This window comes from Trichoplusia ni, chromosome 21 (genome assembly GCF_003590095.1).
Source record: "Trichoplusia ni isolate ovarian cell line Hi5 chromosome 21, tn1, whole genome shotgun sequence".
NCBI lineage: Eukaryota > Metazoa > Arthropoda > Insecta > Lepidoptera > Noctuidae > Trichoplusia > Trichoplusia ni.
The window spans coordinates 2283600-2302660 of NC_039498.1; the positions used below are offsets into that span (position 1 = coordinate 2283600).

General features: G+C 36.4%; 1 protein-coding gene across 1 annotated transcript in view; it reads left to right on the plus strand.

The window, feature by feature from the left end:
- Positions 1–19061, plus strand: part of LOC113504190 (E3 ubiquitin-protein ligase MYCBP2) — a 112462-nt gene that overhangs the window by 65078 nt on the left and 28323 nt on the right. Inside the window, exons 35-36 of the mRNA XM_026886359.1 lie at positions 4827–5058; positions 17284–17418. Of these exons, the coding sequence (XP_026742160.1) occupies positions 4827–5058; positions 17284–17418 (367 nt within the window). The remainder of the gene's footprint in view (positions 1–4826; positions 5059–17283; positions 17419–19061) is intronic.

Below are 19061 nucleotides of genomic sequence, written 5' to 3' on the forward strand. Positions count from 1 at the left end.
TATTTTAAAGTAGAATAGTATTTGCATTAATGCGTAATAAAGTATTACAATTGCTAAATGACATTCAAAAACATATATTTATATCGAGCTATCGACAACTTACGCGCGCGTGCCCATCCCTACGCCGTGAGATACGGAGGTCGGCGGGGGCCTGGTCATAACTAGCGGCCCTGCGATGCAACTGTATGCACTTTAAACGAACCCTACGAAGCTGTACAAGGAGCCTACTAGTGCGTAATTAGCTGACGAACGCGCTACTGATTCTGACAAAGAACTTCTTGACATCTGGGCTAACCTACATATTCTTAGCTAGGTAACCTAAGTTTTGCGTATCGGGACGTTTGAATCTGCTTTTATAATGGAAGACGGACAGCTGGAATAAGAAATTGCGTTTTTTGTGGGATTACTTGGTTTTTAAAGGACTTTTTTTATGTATGACATTTTCATATGACAAAGAGACGATGGAAAAACATAAACGCGGTTAGCAAAGACCTAAAACGGACACCTAGAGAGATAATGGCGCAGAATGGGGCATCGGATGAACAAGAAAAATACGTTACTTCCATTATATGGTTTCCCATTAAAATTAAATCAAGTTAAGTATACCCTTAATGATATAAAAATAATCATTTACTTTTTGATTCGGCGTCCAAAGTTCCAACTTTTTTCGGACGATACCGTTGTGTTCAACACTCGTAATACACATCGAATATAATCAATACAGCTAACGTATAAATTGACCAAACATTACGGAGAGCCACTAGAGGCACCTGCAATATTTTTACTGTTAGCTTTACGAACTTATGGTTTTATAGAGGCTGTTCTGCTATAGCATATTTGGGCTCTCGACCCATCGTAAAGTAAAATCACGTCCAAATACATTTCGGTTAAACCCTGTACAGCATAGTGCAGAATTTCCGAAGTGCTAGAGTGTTCAGGCACTCGAACGTTTTCGAATGGATTTTGATCGTTGTAAGCCGTTATTTTTGCTATGAAAAATATTATCCTTTTTTCCTCTTATTATTTTAACTGCAAAATTAATAATCCCTTTAATGTATGAATCATTGTTAATTTTAACACTAGTTGATAAACAGATAAATATTTTTATACCCGGATCGACTTTTCCTAGAAACAAAAATACTATGGAATCCAACTGTGATTATTACCACTTCTAATTATTGTTCATAATTAGTTTAAGCTCGCTTAAACTTAAATCCACGTCTTTGTGAATTACGGTTGCTTTTACAAAATTTAAATTTCCGCGATCGCCACCATGCCATCACCCCATCCACTTATTTTGACGTGAAACTTTGCAAGGTCCGATCGCAACGAAAATCTCACTCTTTTACGCCAAAACTATCAGATAAATTTACATGGCGTTTGATAACCTGAATAAATGACTTATTCGGTTTATGTTGGAACCTGTTAGTTTTTCCACTTCAGACTTCTTGGACTGTTGATTAGTTACTTTTCTTCGAAAGCTGGTTCTGGAGTCAAAGTTAAAGTCAAGTCACTTGTCAAAATCAAACGTCAGTCCCAAACCCGCACTTTTTCTTTTTTTTTAAATGTGATGTTACATTTCATTTGTGGTAGGAAATAAAGCATTGTATTATTAGCTATGTTATGTGTGTCTTAAGTATTTCTGGTTAGTTATAATATTACAATAGAATTGTAACATTCTGCTATGTAATACCCCAACGTATACTTACTCGGATTTAATGGCGCATCTTATCTTGACCTTTATAAGAGGCTGTCATTATTAAGATGCAGTTAAATGTATACTTCGACATGGTTAACATGGAATCTACTTACATGCAACATTATTTAGTTATGTAATGGAATACATTCATCGAATGTCAGTACAGCTGGTGACAAGGAGGACTTTTGTGTCTCATGTATACTATAATAAACCAAGAAGGATTTATGGTATGAAGAAAAATTTCTAGTATGACTAGACGTAATGAACTATTACGCTGTCTTGCTTAGATATTACTCACTAATACGCCTATGTATTGTTGAATGGCATTACTTAGTTCTTAATTAAAAATGTCATGAGAAATGTTTTGAAAAAAAAAAAACAAAAACATTGAATGGACTTAGTATGAAATCGAGAGTAAAGTGGAGCATGCATTCTAGGTATGCGAGCAAACTTTTACTAGAAAGCCATATGAACATTATTGCTTTCAAAGCGTAGTCTCGCTGCATCGCGTTCTCTTCAACTAAGACTTGTAGAACCATATCATTTTTTCGTTTATTTCTCCTACAAAAACACCGGTACGTTAAATTCCGGCATCCCGGACTTACTTCATTGTTCACTTGCTTTAAACAGATTTCATTAATGAGAAGTCTTTCATTCGGCCGCATTCATATGCTTGTGCGGATTATCAAGCTTCCCTTTTCACATACGGCTGCGCTATTTCAAGTAATAGCTTATTTAACCCATTAGTTCAAGTTCTTTTTTTAGTATTCCAAGAAGAATTTCAACGTTTCTGCAATTAGTATAAAGTTACAGTTCGTATTTGTGTACATTTTCGGTTCTCTTTGCACTAGATACTAAATTTAAACTTTATTTAAATACACCGAAATTGCAGTATTCTGAATTCTACGTATTTCTATTTATGATGTCCTAGTTTCAGGGTTTATTTACGAAAAGATTAGCGCGATGACGTAATCATCGTAATTAAACCCATATATGCACTATACGGTCCAGTGGCTGTCGATGCTACTCACATAATCCATGGAGTTCAGTCAAAGCTGCTCAACACAGTCGATTTCCATTCCAATATAAATCAAATGAGACGGTAATAAGTTTCCGTATTCGAAGTACACTCCCCGTTCAGGTCTTGTTATAGTTCGAAACGCCATCTGATACGTAGACACAGTTCAACAATGTTACTACACAACCGGGATTCGAAAATGGATTCGAAGAATCTTTAGATCACTACGGCTATAGTACTTATGTACTCGTGGCACAGTTGCCTAATTAAAATACTTTCAATACTTCTTTCTTCCTGTGAAGAGTATCAGTGAGTACAAGAGGTTAGTGATAAAATGTCGTCGTGCTGGACTTATTCTAGAAAAAACTTATTTATTTTTCGGGTATTGAAACTCTTGCTTCATCCTGTAGCAGTTTGCGGGATTTTTTTCAAGTAATTTCAAGAAAATTGTCCTGTGAGAAACCGCAGGTAATTAGGCTAGAAGATCAGCCTAACTTTTGCGACGTAACACGGAAATTATGCAGTGATATTGATTTGAAGATGAAAAAAAGCCTAATAAGCAGCGTGTGACCCTTTCTGATAAATTACAAAAGTTCACTTAACTAAATATCATAACTTGCTGAAAACAGAACGCCTGCATTTTGACTGTGCCTAAAATAACTACAAAAATATTCGGTTATCGTCGTAAACTGTAACAGAATACATGTAGTCCACTGATTAGGATGTACTTATACTACTGTACATGCACCGTGTTTGCGCTACGCTTTGATATGTTTCGAACGAATCAAAAGACGAGCGTACTTACATTATAATCCTGTCTTAGACTTTAGTGTAGCTTGTAGCTTGTAGGAAATAACTTGTGATTCCTTCAATCGGTTTAAAAGATGTCGGCGTCAAAAGACATCGCATGCCACAGTATTAAATCAAATCCTCGGTTTATTTATAGAAACTGAAAATCGTTGCAACGGAATTTTCTGCAGTTTTACTAGAGAAAAACTTTAAAGGGAAATTGCGAATGTCATAAACTCGTTATAGTCGCGAGTGTACAATTTCCTACTCAAGAAGTTGTTAAGAAATCTGTTACGTTTGATTTATTTCTTACGCATTCTTCAAGAATCGTCGATGCTAGTTTGCAAACTCTGATATCAATGTTGAGAACTAATTTGCAACTGACACAAACTACGTAACTAAGTACACTTCCAATTCAATGAGCGCGAGATCAACGCGACGTAGAATCTGTATTTCTTTTTAATTGTATACCTTTCCTAACTAGCTACGAACGATCCAATACGTGAGTTGCTTATATTTCGATTAAAGTATAAATAAAGTTTAGAGAACTACACAAAGCTCATACTACTTACACGTGTTTCTTTAACCTTTGTAAAAGTAGGTTACGTGAAAAGCTTATAATTATTGAAATAGAAGGTATCGTCATATATACGTAGCGTGGAACACTCACTATGACATTATATTTTAGTTAGCCAAAGTTCACAAACGAACTCCATTGTAATGTGCTAACAAGCGCAGTAGGATAGTCTAATACGTGTAAGCGTATACTCTTGGTTTTAGGTAGCGCCTGCCAACAAGTTAGTGGTTTCTATGACTATATTCGCAGGTACCGGTATTGTGCAGCGGATTATACAATGTATGCTGTTTCAGACTTTAAGTTTCAAGGTTAACGAGATACCTCTGCACCTTTTAACGAGCTGATTGTGTCATGAGCAAGTAAAGGTCGCGTGTATGACGATTTCTTTTTCACATATACAGGGGCCATCATTAAAAAATATCGAACAACTTTTAGTTTGTAAAATCATGTTCGCGCCAGTGTTATTTAGTTTCTGGCACTTTATTTATTTCTCGATGCAGGTGTGGAATTGCTTTGTATTCTAAATTGTTTGTTCGAGTTGTTGATGTTTTAATTAGAATGTTTTCCAGTAAAACTAGTGAACTGGTGAAAAGTTGTATTTGTTGACTTTTCAATTACTACTTCGTTCTATTTTGCTTTGTCGCCTGTCGTTGTTCTAATGGTGAACAAAAAACTATTTAATGTGTAGTTAACCTACTTTAAATGGAAGTATAAGGTGTTAATTGTTTTTGTGTTTTTGTCAGCAGGTGCGTCTCAACTGAGCGTCAATTTTTGACGGATTTCGTGGCGGGCGCGGAGAGCACGGCCGGCGGGCGGCTCGCGCGCTGGCTGGCGCCTACGTCACGCGTCGAGCCCTCCAAGTGCGAGCTGAAGGCGCCGACGCAGCCCGTGCGCCCCTCTGCTAGACTCACGTTGCCTATTCTAGTACGAGATCAATACGGAGAGAACGTGGCTTCCCCGTCTATGAAAGTTGAGGTAAGTTTTAATTATTGATGATAAATAACTTTTAAAATATTGTACAAATTGTAAGTAACCTTTCTATTGTCACTTGAAAATTTCGAGGTTTATTATAATGAATGCGTCATCCGACGCTTGTAAATACCTTGCATAATCTTTGCCCTTTCCTCGCTATATAATAACCGCTCTTTTCAAGAGCGGTAGGTAAAAGGTGCTTCACATTTCACAGCTACAAGGAAGCGTCGTTTTGTTGCTTCGTTATTGTCAGAAATAGTAACTGTAAATACCTTCTTGTCCTATTTATTATACATTAATAAACCTTTATGAAAATAGTTTTAGAAAAAGAAACTTGAAGATGTAAAATGTATGTATGGGTATATTAAATAATACTATCCTATAAAAGTTGCACTGTTGGGCTAATGCTAGTTCCCATATATAGGTAGGTTTGGGGCATTGGCACGCTAATCCCTGCCTTTGCCTTGTACAGATTCCGATATTTAGAAATTAGGTTTCCTCTCGCTGTGTTTTTTCAACTTTTGACAGTGGTGGCACAATAATTAAGAAAGTTCATATAGCTTTGAAAAAATCACATTGCTACCGGCTTTCTTTGGGATCGATCCTGCGCCTCATGCATACAAATCCATAAACAGATCCGCGAGACCACTTCTGAAGATAGCATCAAATATTTTTTTCAACTACTGTTCAACAACGCAACGGCTGCTAGCATAGCCCAGTGAATAGCCAGTTAGAAATGTGCGCGAACGATAAGTGTTTGGTTGACCTACAAGACTCTAGAGTCCCAGTGTTCTAAGGTGAATTTAATGTTTGCAAGCTTCCGACACATTGATTGAATTTCTTGGATCGGGAGTCCTACTCGTATATTAATGAAATTAAATGATACATTAATGGTATATAGTCTCCTAAACTCTTTGAAAGGATTGTGAACTAATAGATTACATTTGTCTAACGATGTACGACATTAATGATTACTAATACATCCTTTTTGCAATTAGTGCATTATTCTTATGATTAAGAAACATTTCGATAATTACAAAACAATGTTGATAATGAGGCTAATCATTAAAGCCTTTTATTCATTCACTATTAGCACTTACAAAAAATGATCAGTTAAATGATTGAACAGTTCTAACTACCAAATTCCGCCTTTGACGTGATATTGGTTCCGCCAGTACGCTGATTGCGGTTAACGATCGCTTTCGGTTAACTTGAGTTGACGTGTTTACCACTCAACTGGTGACAGGAGTTTAATACGAAAGTCGTAAACGCTGCTCAACACCTCTCCTGTATGTTATGATATTTGTGTAATGTATGAACTTCATATCATATTTCGCTTACACCATTATCCTACTGATATCATCATTATCATCATCATCATCAGCCTATCGCAGTCCACTGCTGGACATAGGCCTCTCCAAGTGCACGCCACTGAGATCGATTTTCGGCTTCTCGCATCCAGCTCTTGCCAGCCGTCTTGCGCAAGTCAGCACTATTAATATTATAAACGCAAAACTTTATAAGTATGGATGGATGTTTGTCACTCTTTCAGGTAAGGACTACCTATTGATTGGATTTCAATATAAACTTACAATAATAAAGCTTAGGATACAATTTACAATCTATTTACTGTGACTGTAACTTTCCAATATTGTCAGGCTGCTATATTTTTCAAATGCGACACAAAAAATATTTATATGATAATTGTATTGTCATAATATAAGTTATTTTATTGTATAAGTCACGCTAATAAACTCATCGAAATACTAATCATTCCCAGACGAGAGCGCAGACACCAGCAAGTGCTGTAAAAAAATCATTAATTTGTATATTTCATCTTTTGTTACGGCCGTCCATTCGGGTTTGGAGACACCTGTATGTATAGCGAGCATGCAGATTTGTTTGATTCCATTATGCAGAACAAACAACTGATTTCCATATACCTACACAGCGACAAAGTTTCAAATAAATACGCACATGCATGCGCAGCGGGATCGGACGAGAACTAATGTAAAGGTCACGCTGGACATTCCGTACTTTTATTTGAGTAGTTTTCAGTTCATGCGAAGACTCAAATCTTACGTGCAAAAATGTATATCGAATTTTGTTTTCAGGGTACACGATGTTTAAAATTATACAGTCGATAAATATGTTTTATTCACTAAAAATACTTGATAGCCGCAAATATTTCAAACTAGCTGCTGCCCGCGACTCCGTCCGCGTGAGCTTCAGCTTGCAGTGCACGGTTGCTTATGCTTCCGTGGAAATGCTAGGAGAAAAGTAGCCTTGACCCTCCCCCCCCCCCTCATTACCAGGCCGTAGCTTGGTAGCTTGGCTCTTTATCACGATTATTGTCAGGTTTCTTACTTCCTTTATGACACCAAAAAAATGATTTTATGAACCTGAAAATCACTATGCATATAAACGTGAATGTAAATGAAAAAAATGAATGACTTTGTATAAAATTAGACTTCTATCCTAATTATTTTTTGTCCATCGTGGACGTAGTTGTTTGGGCTAAGTAAATGTCTGTTCAGTCACTATAGTCTTTCGTGACTGTGAGATGTTCTGGCATGCTATTAAAACCTGAACACATACCAATAATAATGCTGCATATAATTAACGCTTGTAAAGTGATATTGTTCTTGAAGGCAGTGCAATCTCATCTATAGCTTTGGCAAATTACAGGAATCAATTAACTGGGTGTTCTTATAAAGACATGTCAGAAGGTTCATAATTTTCGTAGCACTAAATTATAAATACTTGAACGTAATTGATCGTGTTCCTTTTCTACATTTCTTTTAATCTATCGATTCATGCTTTAATACTTTGGGACGATTGGTACTTCTTCAGTAAATGTCTACATAATTTATTTGCCCTGTTTTTACACGTGTCGTTTTGCTATTTGTAGATTATTCCGGACCTAATTGGGTCAATCAAGGTACCATTTGAAATACTTTGTCATGTCATAAGTATTGAGAACGGAGAAAATTAAGATCAAATTCGATGTCCTCGTGATTTTCCGCTCAACTGGATCAATCTACGGAATATCCTGTGTGATATGTCCACGTATGTATAGATTTGGTCACAGCCTCAAAGGTATTTAATTAATGATGCTTGATTGACGCAGGTGTTCGAACAACGGACCATTTCTCGGTAATAGTATGTTAAGCTTCGGAGGCCTCATTACAGATAATAATTATATCGCACTGCATCTCGCTCGGATAAAGGCCTACGTAATGACGAGATACACCAAGTGTGGAACATCACGCTTGGTTGAGCGAGATGACGAGAGGAGGGGCTTTAGTTGTCTGCTTAGTGAATTTAGATTGATGATTAAGCTTGTACACAAAATAATACATGGTTCATACTAGGTTTTTGTGATTTCTGCTTTGTCACGTGGTATCTTGTTTATTCTTAGTCGGAGCCAGAGTAACTAAGTCATTTTGGAGAAAAAATTAGAAAAAAAAAACTAACAGACTAAACATTTTTTCCGTCCCCAAAATTAATCGAGTCACCAGTTTCGTTTACTCACAAAAACCAAATGTCTTTACTAATTTACTAATATATTCGAAATCGATACCAGACGTAGGTATTATAAAGATTTGTATATAATTGTCTGTAATTGACAATCATTGACATAGATCTGTCGCGATCTCTCGAACTCCTGTCTTCGCGTGGGCGTCTCCGTTCCGTCTGAGCCACAGTTTATCTGCCGTAGGTCAAACGAACTGCTTTGTAACAATTATTATTTGTGTCAATTTACATTGTGCACCGATAACACCCCTTTTAATGGTTCGGTTAGAGTACTACTCCATATTCTCTAGGAGTTTTTTCAGTATATCATAAAACATCTCGGTGCAAGCTTTCTATTAATACTAATTATTCAAATAACGATGACTGTTGATGCCTTCCAGTCTGTGGAATAAATAGGTCAAGGCCAGCTTGATGCAAGAATCATCTTTGTGAAGGACTTGTATTATTTAGGCTGTATTGAAAATATATTCAAATTAACAATTTCCTGGGTGAATAAACGGTAATAGATGAAATATATTTTTTTCTATGAGTTTTAGCGTAAAATGTTACGGGTTACAGAAAGTCTAACAACCGGTCTTACTAAGAGGTATTGGGTTGCCCAAGTAACTGGGTTGGGATAGTCAGATAGGTAGACGCTGATTGAAAAACACTAGCAGGTACTGAACAAGCTATTTGGAAAAAGGCTCTGATGGCGATGAGATGACACACGTGTTATGTAGAGAGATGTTAATAGTTTTAGCTAACATATTAGCACGGACGAACGTAGAGGAAATTATTCAAATTTCAAAGCTCTCAAATGGTACCCAACATACTACACTCATGGTCACCTTGTAACGCACTTGAAATACTGTAGACACTATTGACAGGCCTTTTAATGGAGTGGTTACGAAATGGAACTTTCAGCCTTTAATGGAAACACTAGGGAAGAAGATTTTTTCTGCGGCTCGCGCTAAAGCTTTTAAAAATGTTATTACACAAAATTGTGCATATTTTTTTTGTAATTACGGTAATGCAGCATTGGTTGAAAGCTATATTCATGAAGGATTTTATTTATATAACTGTTGCGAAGGTTTGTTTTACAAAATAAACATTAATGTCCGACTGCGGTTGCAGAGTAATTAATTATATTAATTGCAAGAAAATGCAGAATATTATGCAATAGTAAGATACGTAAATCAATAAACTTTGTCGTCTAACGAATTCATGGCTATGCCTATTTTAGAATAGCCTGCATGATATTGATAAGGCGGTCCATTATTGAAGTGACCTCAATTTAAACTTCTTAGAAATCCGTGGAAGGAGCTAGAAGTCAGCGTAGCTATGTCGCCTGGTAGAAGTGAATAAAATATTGTCGAATTATTTTAGTGTTATTAGATTTTACGGATATGCAGACTTTATTTTGATTATTTACTGTGTGTTAGGTGGGATGGGTAAAACTAACCCATCCCACTTATTTCTTGTGATGTTTTTTGGCGGGGAGTCTTTGATACGCAGTTGCTGTTATTTCAAGGTCACGGCCAAGAGGATACGTTCCAAAACATTTAGTAATGGAGATCACCTCTATTTAGTTGCCGCTGTATAAGTGGTTGCGCGCGCTCTCTCTTCTTCAATAAGTTTAGAAGTTGACCGCCAATAACCATTTTAAAGGCCAGTTACAAATCGCTATAACGTTTTTTCCCTTTTGTGATAAATAAGTATGGTACCTATCTTAAAATCCATGTTTATAGGTAAGTTGTAAAAATCAATTAGTATTATGCTCCCACGCTTGTAAATAAGTACTTATTGGAAAATTAATATCATCCTTTTAGAAAACCCTACAATTTCACTGCAGATATTATAGAAATGCAGGAAACATTTAATTAAAAAATACTACTTATATTGAACATTTCAGTGGTACAAGAAATAAGCGCTCGGAAAGCTTAATTAAATGATCAAAGGTAATTTTTCAATATTTCTTTGATTCCATTATATATGATTCTCATTAATAGCCTTTGAGATATTATAGTCTAGAACATTCAAACGGTTCAGTACTAGGAATTTCTTTGAGCCAGTCTTGAGCGGGAGGTTCTAACCACCGCGCAAAATAAATGAATGTTGGATTTTGAAATACTTCTCCCACTTTCCCTTTGAAGTTCAAGGTTGCAATTTCTCTTTACAGTAATTTTTTTTTATTCTGTGATATTTTAATTAGCTGCATAAATATAGCTCGTCAGTTTTTGCTTGATTACGTCAGTGAATGAAAAGAACGTTTCAACTTAATATCTGTTTATAACAATGATAAAATCCCTTTGCTGAAAGATTTTATTTTTTTCCTGGAATATACATGGTAACGGATTGAATAACTTAACTAACTGACAAAATTGTCCTAGGGAAAATATATTAGTGTACAAAATCAGGTATGTGAACAAAACCTTTGGTTGGAAGATACGTAGAAAGATAACTGAAATAAACACAAAGTGCTACCCAAATATAGGACTGCAGTTCACAGACCTGCTAGATGCAGAATATTTTAAGTATATTTTTTAAACTTGTCACACGAATTTAGATTTTATAGCATAACTAATTAGTGTGCTAAATGTGGTCTACTTCGTTCGTGTTCCTCTATAAAATGGCAGTACCTTAATCCAGTTCTGGCGCGCTTCATTTAGCTCTCGGCGATGTGCGAGTGAGACGCCATTACTCGTCCTATAGTTCGCCATCTTGTTTCTACCATGGCCACAGCCCTGCTTTAGAGTTTAAAGCTCTTTGCTAGTTGTCTGTCAGAACGTTATGTGTCATGTTAAACCTAAAATTGGAACAGTTGCGGGCAACGTGAACGACGATTTCAATTATATTCAAAGAACCTGAATACCTGACATAGTAGATCGACCTTTTGTTCCCGTCCGACCTATATTGAGTTCACACTAGGAAACGTACCATCATTTTTAGTACAAATGTTACTAACCGTATTTTCATTTATTAACGACGTCAAAATTAGAAGGTTGCCAATTCGGCCTTGTTTTACTTCCAACTGGCTGGTGGGATCTCTTTTCTGCGAGTAGGCTCCAAGAGTACTTAAACCTGTAAAGTACCGCTGTTACTACCACGATTACGTGACAGTGGGTTAAATTTTCACTTTCATTATTCATGTATTTACGACATACAACGTTCATTATTTATGTATTTCCGTTGTATAACAACAAATACTAAAAATCAAAATTGAGGTCACACACCCTACAATTTATTTATCCCAAACAGATAAGTTTATTAACTCGCAGTTGATCGGTTTTTTCTTCTAATTTATGGTTTAGTCCTATTATGTCTATGTCTGAGCTGTCTCTAGCTCAAGCTAGGGATTTATTCTCATGTTACAACGTCATTTGATTAAATATAGTAATTTTGAATTTTCTCCGCATTTAAAAGGCTTTTTTAATTTATAACATAAGTAGGAGAGATACCTTACGGCTGCTCACGTAGTCATATTAGCTACGACATTGTAAAATCAATGAACGGCCTGGTTCCGCCTCATAATAAAGTCGAAAGCATTGTGCGTTGTGAAGCATAATACGGTGACGTCGAGAGATATTGATAAAGTGCAGACAATAAGTGCACGTAACTGTATTGTAATAGTGTGTCATCCCCGCAACTAAATACGAACGTGTCATAATGCTCACTAAACATTAGCGTAATCACAAACAATGTCGGTGGAAACAAGGCTCAACCCATTACCTTTAAATTGAGTATGCCGATTTTCAAACGAGTGAGGGACGATGATCAATCACAGGTTAAGCAACGCTTGACGCGGTCGGTCCGTAGATGGACCGTATTAAGTGTTGAATCATCCATTAGAATATCATTCATCTGATTGAATTCGTTCGTATTTCGGAAGGCACACTTCACGTTTTTGACGGATGAAAAAGTCTAACTAAAGGGTATCGTGTTGCCCAGTTAACTGGGTTGAGGAGGTCAGGTAGGCAGTGGCTCCTTATAAAACACTGGTACTTTACTGAATCTGATTAAACTGGACGCCGAACCCAACATAGTTGGGAAAAGGCTAGGATGATGATAACCTTTTTTCAAACTATATCTCAAACATTGTAAATTTAATTTGGAATGAAAATTTCCTTTAATCCAGTTACGAACCGCAAAAGGCTTTTTAGCTTAACTAATTATCATGAAATGCGCATCTAAAATCAATTGACATAAATGTCACTGAGCTTTGATAAATTCAATTTGTCAACTGTGTGCGTAGTGATATTCATTACTCTAATTATATGAAGATTATCCATAGCACCGTAGCACGTGTCCGAAAATTTAAGCTAAAAACGTGTATGTTGGTTTGGTAATGGCTTTGTAGAATTGCCCTCAGCCCTGATAACCCAAATAATCCTTTTTGATGCAAAAAGTACGGTCTTTTCGTCAAGTAAACGTTAAAGGTATTACTGTTTGGAAGATCAATTTGCTTTATTTTAATATTAGATCTCTATGATCAGCTGCAAGTAAACTGTATTTTTCTTTCGTCAAATGACTTGTGAATTGTTAATGAGTAGCGAGCATTATTGATAGCTTTAATTTTGTGTAGTCAGTAGTAATGCGTTGCTCTAAGCCCGAAGCACAAAATATCATATGAGCGCTAGTCAGAGGGACATTTAGGTAGTATTACGTCACATTAAAGCTGGTTGATAATATTGACTTAGTCAATTCGGACACAGGCCACAGAGGCAGTTTCAAAGTGTGTACCAACCGAAATAGCTTGCGCGTAATGTATACTCTTATAACGAGAACATCAAATAGAGTGGAGTCCTAGAACCGTTCCTTTGTGCTAAATATGTGAAACCTCAAAGCAGCTAAACTACTTTGACTATCCACGAGAACTTAGCTCAAAATTATGTAATGCAGTATTTACCGGCCATGCACGAGGCTTACCTTTACCAGTATTTATCTGTATTTATCGTACATATTTGCTTTTATAATTCCACAGCTGCTGTGCCGCCAAACATATTTTGCTGGCTGATTTTCGTCACCCTTCGACGTTTGAAAATACTAAAAATATTTAAATGATGCCGAGTTTTCCTTAACTAGATTCCGACTAGACTATTTAAATCTGGAGCAACATTTAATTAATAAAATATAATTCCTGAGATTTTTTATTATAGGTTATATAGGTTGATTATTATAATACCCTAATAGGCTAAAAACTACAGTGCGCGCGTAGATTAATCGCCATTTTCTTCTAGTTCTCCGTTGCTTGTTCTACGTATAAGACACAAACAAACCTGATATTTTCACAGACAAACAAGCAAAGATTCCGACATGGGAAATTATAAAAGTAATAACATTTAACCTTCTCGATACTCCTAGTCGCACTCGAGTCCTCGATCGTATTTGTACCAAAAGCTCTTTATTGGATTGTTTGTAGATCCTTGCAATAGGTGCATTGTACGTAAAGCTACATTTGATCTAAGCACTAATTGGATGGTTGACAAATATGGTACGGAGCTCCAGCCGCGACTTAGTGATAGGTGAGGCGTGAAAGCTTTTTACTTATATACTACTTAAGAACTTAACCAACATCGCATTCGGTGTTAGTGGACAGTAAATGCGTCAGACGTTTATTGGAATGCAAATAAATACTTAAAAGCGAATGCTATTGTGATGTTCAAATTTTATACTCCGCTCTTTTTTAGTTGTGTTATTTTAATTTTGTGAATGAGGTATCAATATAATTATAATCTTTTACCAGTATACCAGCAATTAAACTTTTGAATTGTGTAAAATTTGTCCACACAAACACCTTTGAACTTAAATGTTTTTCATATCATTACGCCTTATCATTAGCAACCCTCGTTCAAGGCTCTCTGCATGAGTAACAGTTGAAATATGCGCATAGATCTACACGTCACCAATTATATTAATCGATTTTTAATTTGTTCTCCTTAACTACGAGAAAAATGATAATTATTACTTATTTTCATTGCCATAATTCAACCTTCGCTCCATATTAACATCATTCCTTTTGCAAATGAACCTATCACGCTTAACGGGGTTTGGTTAATATAATTATAAATAGATATATCTGTACTAATATATAAAGCTGAAGAGTTTGCTTTTTGTTTGAACGCGCTAATCTCAGGAACTACTGGTTCAAATTGAAAAATGTTTTTTGTATTGAAGAGACCATTAATCGAGAAAGGTTTTAGGCTATAAACCATCACGCTGCGACTAATAGGAGCGAAGATAAAATGGAAAATGTGGACAAGTATAAATCACGTGGGTAGGTATAAATCATAACTTATATCTTCTAACCACGCGGGCGAAGTTGCGGGCAACAGCTAGTAATTACATATAATTCTTGGATTCTACGTGAGATATTTTATTTTAATACTTACTAGGAATCAGACACACTTAGAGACACTTTTTTAAGAACTATTGATTACGCTGAAGCGCCTCGCTGAAATGAAAAATATTACGTGCAATTCGTGAAGTGAAAAATTCCTTACATCCTCCCTTAGGATTTAATAAAATATCATGAACATCCGTTTAAGAGTTTATAGATAAGATTTATGTTTATGACTTCTATTTCCTGCTGTACCTGCACAGGAAGTTGTAATACGATTTTTCAAACTGGAAAACTTAGTAAAAAGAAGCCAAAAAAAAAAGCTACATCTTAAGCGTTCGCTATCCATCCAACGTTTGAAATACGAACTATTCTATTATGAATAATCTTTCGATGTTGCTTTGCGATTTCTTTATAGAGAACCCCTGCTGTGCTCTTGTGAAACGGCTTTAAAATGTAATTATTAATAAGATTATTATATTTTCGCCGCGGCTCCAGCTTCCAGCATTTGGAACATAAGGTGGCTTTAAGGTGCTGACGCAAGTTACCTCCCGCACCAAAGACCGACCCGATTTCCAAAGCAGCACTGAAATTCCGTCAGGTGTCATACCAACGCATACCAAACGATTGGATTCCAAAACTTCTTGTTTTATTTCAAGCAATAATAATTAATCCGCTTCTCGCTAATCTGATCGCTTCGCCTATCACCGTGCATTGTATCCGCGGGCGTAGTCTCAACGTCGTATTCAGTTTCCGCTTTACCCATTAGCGAGTTTATTTTCTTAAATTACCTGACCTAATAATGCAATGCTCATAGTGAACAGGTGACATACATAAGTAGAGCAAACAACGCCTTCTTTATTATCATATAGATAAAATTGGAATGTCTGTTTGTAATATTCAAGTAACCGTTTTTTTCTACATGATTCTGTATCTAAAAAATATACAAAACGGTACCTTTCTTTTTTTCCTCACCTATGACTCATTCAATATTTAGAATGCATACACCTAGATTAAAAATGACCTATCCTTTTAATATTGAAGAGGTGATTGACACGACGTTAAAGGTTATTTTAAATGATTCTTGAGAAGCAGGACCTCTTAATCCCGCCACGGGATCAATTTGAGCTCAATAAGGCAAGTGTCAACTCAATTGAATTAAGTGCAGCGATATCAGATTTGTTTCATACGTACACAACGACGTGTTATAGTTCAAGCATATTCGTATTTTACAAATGTTGAATCGAATAATAAGACGTAGGACTGTTGTCATAAGCTTTGTTAGAGTTCCCTGTAACGCCAGGTCGGAAATGTTGATCCGATTAACGGCGGTGAGCTCGTCTCGTGGAACTCAAAGCTAATGCAAGCACAAATACTGACAACTCAGATTGCGCAATATTGTCTCAAAGTCAATCGCGCACAATCTACACTTCCTATACCGCGTCAATGTAGACACATGCTTTCCGATACGGAGCTATCATTGACCACCTCACTTGGCAAGATTATTCACGACGATATTGTACTCCAGCAGTTGATATTCAACAGTCAATTAAGGCTTAAGCATACGTGAACATGTGCCCACTTAATAACTTGTTACAAAGATACATAAAAGCGTTCCAGCGGTCGACTAAGTTTGAGAGATGATACGGATAGTAGCTACAACATTATTTGCTTCTCGTTTTCCAATACCAGCAGTTTCAATAGTTAGGCGGACGCCCGTCAGTTACATTACAATTAATGTAGCTCAAACGGATATTGTATCTGCGAGCGGTGCGAGGATTGAACGAAGAATTTTTGTGTGCATCTAATTCTCTTTTTGATTCTATATTAAGAAGTTCTTATGTCACTTTACAAAGTTTGTAATTAAAATGGATAGCAGCAAAAATAGTTTTAAAAACCGAAAATACTGCCTATATTTTCACAAAGTTTAAAATTGTCACAGTCTCTCCGTTGTCACTATAGTCTACACGGTACTGCTTTCTGAGTGTCCAGTCTAGTGAAGATGTAGCCTAGGTATATATAAATCTGTCCGTAATACAATATGCTCTGAAATTCAGCCATTCGCTATAACGTCGAATATACTCAGCGCAGGCTGTCCGCTGCTAATTTGCGGACTGTCTACGTTGTCCGTGATCTTTCCTAAATAAAACATGAAACTATTTTTGTATTATGGATTTCTTTTGTCATGATGAAAGGTAAATTATAATATTGGGATTCAGTTTAATGTGTTGCATTTTGCATTTTATTTTAATTATAAGTTAGGTACGACCCACTTCGTAACAACTCGAACATTCCAAGCTGGAATTCAAGTCATACAGATAGTGTGCATAAGTTTTGGGTTACGTATATTCTTGTGTTTACTCCTTGTCATACAGGTGGTGGTTCAAAAGCTGAACGCGAGCTCCAGTCGCGCGTCGAATGCTGACGCTCACCGCATCAAGGTGCCCGACGTGCCCTACCAACCGACTGTCAGAGACACCATGTCCTTCCACGCCATCAGTATGATGAAGGTACCTGTAAACTTTTTCCTGTTTTCGTTAGCCCCCCCACCATTACCCCTCCATAACACAGGCACTCGGCCCAAACACTGGAACACACAGGAACATTCGAAACGACCAAAATTATGACCGAAATTCAACGTACAACGTAATTAATAACGATGAACTTAAGTGTGCTCAATATGTAATTAATTTCAACGAATTTTACTGTCAACTGCATAATATTGATTTTGTTATCGATATTACTCGTACTGACTGACGCTTTAATTTGTTTTATCTTTTAACACCATGACCTATATTGTAATAGGTGAGGCGCAGACATGCTTTTGTTGTTAAAATTGAAGTTTGAACAAAAGATGCGGCTCTATTGCTGACCGTTGTTCCATGTAGGCTGTTTCCTCAGGCTCTAAATTAACACAGGGTTAAATGTAAGCGTGTGTAGAATTCATTTTGAGTAAAGCAAACGATGTAAAAGATTTAGAACCAGTGTAAAAAGTTTTTAGTGAAGATATAAATATATTTTGCTTATAGCACATAGTTAGGAGATTCTACTCCATGGTTCGAATCGTTTAAGCCTCGCATTGTATCGTCATGCATGCACGTCCTATTAAATTGAAGGGGTCCTAGTTTGTACAAAGATTACAGTACAGCGATCGATGCACACGAGAGTTTCTGTCTTAGACGGTTTATTAGAAACACTAGTTGCGCTTTCAAGCAAGCTTACGCAATACTAAGGATTTCAGACGATCTCTAGGAATGTGCAGCGTTATTGAACGATACTTCAGCTTTTCATTAAGTAAACGTTCCTTCCATCATCGAATGTAGGACACCGTGAAAGCGGATGTCTGTCTTTGTACTAGATTGCAATGATCAGGTTTCATACATAACACCTGTGCGTACATCATATTATATTATATTATGAATATACGATAGGCTATTTACTATATTTATGCTTATGAATAAATTATTACTTCAAAATATCATTTTCGGACCTAAAAATTGTGATGAAAACCTAATTAAATCGAAAACGAAAGCGACTTCAGACACTTCGATGACTTTTAAAACAATAATCTTGAATCTATAATGGAATCCACTAAAATTGAATAACTGGGTCATAAGTTTTATTGAAAGAACCAAGTAGAACGTCGCGTGCCCCTGTCTTCGGCCGAGAGTTTGTTATTGGACTTAGGGCGACACATTTTGCGTTTGGCCGAGTTTGTGTTCGTGTAATACAATATACGAGCTGACTATTGTACGTTGAGCGCAATTGTACATGAATACCGCGCGTTAAAGGCAATTTGTGCACTCTCTTCTGAGTAGAAACATAGGCATTTGGCCTCTAGAAAATATGTTTTTTTTAATAAATCATTAGGTTTGACTAAACGTTTGCATTACGCGGCAAGACTTGCGATATGTATGTACATGTTAATCTCAAGTTATGAATAGCCGCGATCCCGGAACTTAAACTATATCCATCAATAACTTTGAAGCACAGCGATGAATTCCAATACTGTGTTTTAGAGATTCGGAAAATGTTGCAATGTACGTCTCAAATATGAATACCTGTTGCTGTAAAATGCCTATATGCTAGTCTGTTTTAATTTAAAACTGAACACTGGAACGGGTATTGCTGCTATGCGAGTAAGCAAATAACT